This window comes from Drosophila obscura, unplaced genomic scaffold (assembly GCF_018151105.1).
Source record: "Drosophila obscura isolate BZ-5 IFL unplaced genomic scaffold, ASM1815110v1 contig_165, whole genome shotgun sequence".
Classification (NCBI taxonomy): domain Eukaryota; kingdom Metazoa; phylum Arthropoda; class Insecta; order Diptera; family Drosophilidae; genus Drosophila; species Drosophila obscura.
Window position 1 is genome coordinate 3,281,231 of NW_024542752.1, and position 7,937 is coordinate 3,289,167.

General features: G+C 41.7%; 1 protein-coding gene across 11 annotated transcripts in view; it reads right to left on the reverse strand.

Annotated features, from left to right (window-relative positions):
* LOC111066347 (protein sidekick) overlaps positions 1 to 7,147 on the reverse strand; it is an 87,377-nt gene extending 80,230 nt beyond the window's left edge. For all 11 annotated transcript variants that reach the window (XM_041591962.1, XM_041591961.1, XM_041591960.1 and 8 more), the window contains exons 1-2: positions 6,950 to 7,147; positions 5,517 to 5,855 (exon numbers count right to left, since the gene is read on the reverse strand). In XM_041591962.1, coding sequence (XP_041447896.1) covers positions 5,517 to 5,703 — 187 coding nt within the window. In that variant the 5' untranslated portion in view covers positions 5,704 to 5,855; positions 6,950 to 7,147. The remainder of the gene's footprint in view (positions 1 to 5,516; positions 5,856 to 6,949) is intronic.
* Between the last annotated feature and the right edge of the window lie 790 nt (positions 7,148 to 7,937).

The window sequence follows — 7,937 nt, forward strand, 5'->3', positions numbered from 1 at the left end:
AATCTATATATTATATGGCTGCCTATAGGAACGATAGTATCGCTATTTCAGAAAGTTTCCAAAGGCATACATAACACATGGTTCCAGAATTCCAATTCGAAGCTCAAAATTCAGCTTTGGGATATCCCACGGGAATATTTTTCTAATATTTTTCAGATTTTGGGCTGCAGTTTTGGTTCCCCGTTTCGGCGCATTTTTAGGGGGACTCGAAATGCTTTTCCCTTGAGCATAATCTCAAACTGTGCGAGACGCATTCGCCAGCTATTGACACACGCGGCGCTCCCCGGGCAGAGCGGGCATCCAATGGATTTTTAGGGATGGCAAGGAAAAGCCCCATCAAAAAAAATGGGTTTAAGCCAAAAAAAAAACAAAAAAAAAACCCAAAAATAATTCGGAGGAAAACTGCATTGCGGGGCAACGGAAAGCCATTCCACACAGGAGTGTGCTGAGCTGCAGACGGGGCGAGCCAGGGGATCAGGGGCTTGTGCTGGTCAAAACACACAATGTCCCTCCAGCCCCCGCCCCCCTCTCCGCCGCTACACAGCCCGTGGCGTCGATTGTAATTTGGCATTATAGAAAATTTAGCTGTTGGGCAGCTTTTATGTTGATTTTTGCAACCGCCTAAAACCCCCTCCCCCCTTCCCAGAATTTTCCCCACATGCCGCAACACTTTTTGGCTGATAGGGTTGGGGGGATGTCAACAGATCGTCGATAACCGTTATTGTTGTTATTTATGAGTCCCTCTTTCTCTCTCTCTCTCTCTCTCTTTATCGCTGTTTATGCCCCTCTCTTTTCTGCAAGTTCTTTACTTTTCATCCATGAAATTGTTCAAGTACATGCATACATACATACATGCAATTTTCCATCAATAGCTTGGCACCAATGGAAAAACCATGGCAAAAACCTAATGGATATATCTAACATTTTACCATAGAAATTTAATTTTCCAACGATTATAAAGAAGATCACACATTGCCCATTTATAATTATTAAAATTTGTATGATAAAAAATTAATTTGAATTAATCAATAATTATTATTGATTATTCATATATTGATATTAATTTGTATTGATTTTCCTCAACAAATGCAAAGCCTCATTGGAATGGCAAGCGTTTAACCGACACGCTACAATCCCACAGATCGGTGGAAAACGTGTCGTGTGTCGTGTGTGCTGTGTGCTGTGTGCTTGGCTGCTGTCTGGCCTGCTTGCCTGTGGGGCATTTTCCATTGTTTTTTTGGGGCGCATAACCATTGCGTATGTACAATAATATTTGTCAAATGCAAATCCCCAACGTTCCATTCCTCCCCGCTTCACAAATGTCAATAGAAATGAATTAGAATAATGCTCTAAAGGCTGGAGCGTGCAGCGTGCCGCCTATTCCCGTGCAAACCCCTAACTCCCTCCGCCCCCTATGCTAACCAAAAACTATTTTGTGGGTCAATCAATTTTTGACGCAGCAAAATAATCGGCGGCGGCTGGAAAAAATGTGATTTATCGAATGCGGTCGCTCGCTTGCGGTCAACGATGATCCATTTCGGGGTGCCGCCTCAAACAAAAGCCAACACAAAAATTCCTCATTTAATTAGTCGAAAGCTAAACTGTTGGCCGCTACCCTCGAATTAGGGGTATGCTGATGGGGGGATTCAACACACAAATAACCATAAAACAAAGGGTATGAGATGATGGTGTTTTACGTCCCCGTTGGAATTGGTGGGGCAAGGAGGAGCGTTGCATTCGCTCGTTTTGTGTTTTGTTCAAATGATTTTTAAATAATTTAAATTCGATTGTCATTTTGCATTTGAATAATTGCAGCATCTGGATGGAGGGATGGATAGATGAATGGAAAGAGCGACACTGATGGCGCCACTAATCATGCACCAACAATCGTAGCACCCCAAAGTGGGGGGGAATCCCTAATGCCACGACTTTATCCGTTGATGATTTCTCTCTCGGGATATTTCTACCGTCCTCTCTGGCCTTTGGCCACCTGACAAAGTACGCTGGAAAAGACGCTTATTGGCTTATAACGATGTCCACAACAAATGCACTGGAAAATCGAAAAATTAAATGTAAACTGAAACTGATTTTTCATGCTGATGACCTTCTGCCTGAACTGTGCAGGAATCTCCCTCCAAATGAATGAAAATACAGAAATCAGACAAAATCAGCAATTGATTCTTTGTGTGAAGTATTCTACAGGGGGATTATAAATACCAAAAATTAACAGACATATCCAAATATGTTTGGATAGTCTACGCAGCAATGCAGCAAAACAAAAACAGACAAAGACAAAGAAACATTACATATCGTATTACCGCACTCTTCTCTGTGAATTACGCACCATCCATCCATCATGCTCTATATATGGCCCCAATGTACCCATCCCACCACTTGGAGTATTTTATACGAGTATCTTTCACAGTCAATTCCCTTGGACAATTTTTTTAAACGTTTTTGTTTTGCCTTTTTTTGTTTTGTCGCCTTAACCTTAACTTCTCCCTTCCTCTCCCTTCGCTACGCCGTGCAGCGTAAAAAAGAGCTTAAAAAGCCATTTCGTGTTTCTTTTTGGACGGATTTTGCAGTTTAACGGGTTTCTTTATGCCCTACGCAGTGGTTGAGGGTGTTATAAATTTGGCCAAACATCTGTATTACCAAGGAAGCACCAAGGAGCCGCCGCCCCCATCCACTTCCCACCACAGCAACAGGCTGTTTAAATGCATTTTTTTTCCTGTCATTTCATCATTTAATTTATAAGACATTTCTGAATATCATTTATATTATTAATATTATTAAATAATTTATTTATTATATTTCTTTTATTATTATTCTTAAAAATTTTGCAAAAACTTCCAAATCTTTCCCTTTCTTTGAGTATGGTTTTTTTTTTTTGCGCAAAATTATCTTGAATTTTCTCTTCTAGTTTTCCATCTGCAACAGTTGCTCTCTTTCAGTATTACACACATCTACAGGTATGTATTTGCCTAATCGAATTCTAATGAAAATGCAGAATAAGCTTTGGCTGATCATCAGATAAAAGTTAGCAGGAGAAGTGGAGCTACTTAATACTTTACTTAATACATTTAGCAATGAATTTATGAATATTTGTATTTCGAATTTTGTTTTGGTATTATGGAGGACCAGGCATTTTTCTAGGTATTCTAGGTATTTCTAGTTGGAAATTTGTATCGAGATCTAAATTATTAAATGATGAGTATCTTTTGTGGGGCAAGCGAGGGGCTAATGTTATGGATATTTATCAGATATCATATTTGTAGTTATATTCGATCTAACTGCTATATAAAACATAGGTGGACGGAAAGGAATGGGAGAAAGGTATACAATTGTCGGATTGGTTGGTTTGTAGTTTTCTTTTTTATTCGTCTTTGGTTGGCAAAGCGATTTCCATGCACTGTTAAATAGATGTCACAAGTTAATGAATAGACCGGGCAGACAGACAGACAGAGAGTCGTCTCCATGGCATAGACAGACGGTGCATGCAACATAGCAACAAAAAGTTGAAGCCAATTATAAAACTGTCTTCGGTGCAGTGCTGTTTCGGAATCTGTTGTTATTTCGGATTCAGTTTTGGCCGGCACTTCTTCTGTTTGCCTTGTAACCCGAGAGATGATGCCGCAAATATCTTAGCAGAGGAAAGGAAAGGAGGCGACACGAACGAACGAAGGCAAAAGAAAAAAAAACCCCCAAAGGAAAGTAAAAAAGAAGGATAGGCGGCAAAAGAAACAGATGAGAGACGAAAGTATAAACAGCTGGACAAACAATTTGCATTTTCTGTCAGATTTCAGATGATTCTCTTCTCGTCCTTTTTTTTTTGGTGGGGGGAAATGGGGGCTTTTGGGCATACAGTTTGACATGCACCTGCCACCAGCCAAATAAAGGAGGAAAAAAAAAAGCGAAAATTGCAATATCAGCAAAGTGCTTTTTTTCCTTCGTCGAATAATGCAAATTTTTCGCTGCAGAAATTCCTCATAAGCGAACGGCTACAGAGACCATCCGCAAAGAGAGACATATACATTTGTACATATCTACATATACAAATCTGATCAATCTTCAATCTGTTTGTCATTTGTATTTTCTGTGTGGAAAATGTCTCACTTCTGGAAACTTCAGTATCTGTAGCTGTAGAGTTGAACAATTTGAACAACGATTTCAAGCTTCAAGGAACGCCCCCGCAAAAACCAGAGACCAGAGAACCGAATACCGAATAGCCTCCAACAGCACAAACAGAGCCTGAACAATCAGCCTGAGGGACCCATTGTGGTCCCCACCCCACCTCCACAACCTACCCAACAGCAACAGCAACAACAAAAACAACAACAATCGTCCCACAAATGAGTGAAAATGTGAGGGGGGTTGGGGGGATTTGGTTTGGGTTGGGTTTGGTTTGGTTTATTCGAATGCCGCGAAATTCGAATCGGAAATTTGTTGATTTTGTATTTAATATTTCATTTTAGTGGGTATTATATACGTTGTACGCCTGTAGCTTTTATTTGGTTGCCCAGGCCTCCAGGGTATGCAAATATTGCACAAATACAATTGGGGGCATGCAACGTGTACACGTGTACAGTGCTGTTTCACAGGCGATAAGGCAGAACCTCTCGTTGAAGAAACACACAGTGAAAGGTACGGGGGAAGATTATACAAGTGGCATTCCCACATGTTTCGAGAGAGATAACACGAGATGTGTTTCAGTCCCAAAGAAGTTGGAATCAACTGAAAAGCGGAGTAAGTAAATGGATATTTTGGAATTCTCTCTTTGGGTGAATTCTACGTAGTGGATCCTCTACTATTTCCTCGAATTCACAGTCAACACTGTGTGTCTCTTTGGGCCTCAAAAAACTTGCAGAAATTATGCCCAAGATCTCATCTTACAGTTACTTCTTAATGGTTCGCATAACAGCCACGGGCGGTTCCATTTTCTCTTCACAGTAAAAACGATAATGTAAGAAATTCTTAAAAAACAAAAAAAACAAAAAGAAGAACAAAAATTCCGGCAGATCGTGGAAAAGTGTTGAAGATTTTCACACAGAGAACGGAAAGCGAACTGGCGGCAGACGAAGCTTAAAAATTGAATTATTAGTTCAAAATATAAAAGTTAAACAATTTTAAGAGGCGCAAAGATGTATTTCGAATTTTCCGATCGCCATGAAGCTTGGTAGATCGGTGGGTTATAGTTTAACATATGAATAAGCAAACAAATGGAAAAAACATTTTTTTTTTTGCAGGCGAAGGTTCACTTTAGGTATTTCCTCAGAGGTTGCTACTCGTGATAAGACGCTCAAAACACATCGTAATTGCATGCGATCATCGAAATTCGACTTCGAAAGAGTCGAATGAATGCGCCCGCCGTTTGGGCTTCCGAAATTCCCACGGCTGTTTGTTTTGTACTTGTTTTTCTTGAAACCAAAAGAACCTCGAAAAGAAAAAATGAGAACCAAATATGGGAGAGGGGTGGGCAGTACGAAGCGGAGTTAATAAGGGAGAGCAGCACTTACCCGCGTAACATGAGCAGCTGTCCGCATTGAGCAGCAGCAGCGCTGCCAGCACAAACAGCGACGCTTCCAGCGGCTGCGACAGCGAAATTTTGAGCCACATTCGTGTTCCTTTTTCGTTGACGTCGACGCACCAACGACGACGGCGACGCAGCGACGACGCTGAAGATCGCCGCTGGTCTCTCTTCATTTTCGGCTCTCTCTCTTGCGGCTGTTTTTCTTCGATATCGTTGATTCTTTTCGCCTGCTTCTGAATTTTGTTTTTGGTTTTTTTGTTGTTTTGTTTGATTAAATTTTAATTGTTTTTGAATTTTCTTGCGTTTTTCTTAATTCATGTTGACTCTGAGAGAGAGAGAATGAGAGAGAGAGAACAAACATTAACCAAAAAACATGAAAGCATGAAACATGGTAAACGTTTTTTTAGTTTTCACATTTGCTTTGTGCCAGTCATTCGTCCAGACGCACAGACACACACACACACACACAAACATAGGCACACCTGCCACAGGTAGCAGCAGCGGGAACGACAGAGCGCGAATGCTCTGAGTCAGAGAGCGGGATCGGGAGAGGCAGAAAGAGGGCACGCTTTGAAAGCAAAGAAACCAAACTTTGTAGTCAGAGAGAGATAGTTCGCTCGAGTCGATCGGCCTCCAAGCCAAGCCCAAAGTGTATTTAAACAAGGTGGAGTGGCATGCCATAGAGCAGCCAAAATATATTTAACTGATCATTAATTTTCAATCGGCGTGAGTGTGGCATACAAAGAGAGAGAGAGAGTGACACAAACGAAATAATAACTCTTGGGATCGGCAATACACACCTCACCTTAGACAAGAAACACCTTGGACAAAGCCAGGGTACAAATTTAATTGGAATTGCCTCACTCGCACTCTCTCTCTCTCTCTCTCTCTCTCGACACTACACACTCACGATCCACTCCATTCTCTTTTGACCAGACTCTCTCACTCTGCAAATGCTCGCATCGCTCTTTCGCCGTTTGTTTGAACCCTTTTTCGCTTTTGGCTTTTTGTTTTTTGGACTGGTTGCAAGAACCAGTTTTTCTCATATGCAATTCTCACACTCACACACACACACACACACAAACACACACTCTCAAGTTCAAACTCGAATAATTCCAAAAAATTGTTTCACTTTGTTTATAAAATTTGTTTTAGGCGCTGTTTTTGTTTTCATTTTGGCGCATTTCTTTGCTTTTTGTTTTGCTTGTTTTCACTGACACACACACACACACACTCGAAAAAAAAAACAGAATTAAACACAAAAAAATAGTAACAAAAATGTTGGGTGAGAGGGAGAATGGGGGATCGCTGCAGCAGCAGCGCGCGCGATCGCTGCACAATTCCCAGAAGAAACACAAGAGAAACAGATAGAGCAAGGGGAGGGGGATCGGGAGAAGGGATAGGACTGCATTTATTTACTTCTCTTGCGCCTGCTTTCAATGTTGTTTCTTTATTGAACCATTTGCTTCTCTAGACTTCTTCCTCGTCTGGTCTGCTGTGTTTCGAAACACGCGCCGCAGCAAGTTGGAGCGACCGAGAGCCACGAACTACGAGCGACGACGAAAATGACGACGACGATGCGACGTAGTCGGCAAGAACAACCGTTATGCGCGCAGGCAGAAAACAAACTGTGCTGCTGCTGAAGAGCAGCGCTTGGTTTGGCTCTATCAGCAGCGACAGCGACAGCGACGTCGGCAGCGACCAGCAGCAACAGCAGTGCCAGCCAGCGTCGCACAGTGGTTGGCATTGCGCAAAATGTGAAGCATTGATATTCGGAGTGGATATGCCGGGCCTCGTAGGGTGAATGGCAGTTCTTTGTGATATTTAACTGCATAAATAAACGACAGACATATATCTTCACTAGTCGAAGGAAAGCATCTCCACAATGGTAGACAATAATTATAACAAGAAAATCTAAATGTGAGTATAATGGTCTAATGGTCTCTCAATTTGAGTGAATTATTTGTTAGACTGAAAGTCACATTTAAAATGGTCATGGGGAATATGTTTGAATCTACATATGTACGCGTATATGTACATATATATGTATTAACAAATGGTCTCATGGATGATCACTTAATGCCATAATGTGAAAATCACTCAAACCAAATCACTTTGGTGCCACTGTCCAACAGCCTATCGGAATAAGCACTCGTGTTGGAGCAAGCGAACGGGCCACTGGCTGGCGCCATCTGGCGCCTGGTCGTCATTTGAGTGCGCAACGTTTGAGCGGATTGCCATCGAAGGCGGTTACATTTGAACGGTCTTTGAGTGACTTTTGGTGTAACTCCTTGGATCGGTCGTGCAAATCGCTGCAGCAGCGCATAATTAGTGGAGGGTTTGTTTTTGTTGTTTTGCAAATTGTTAACCATTTTGACGAACAACTGCCCATTGGGTGCGCCTGAGC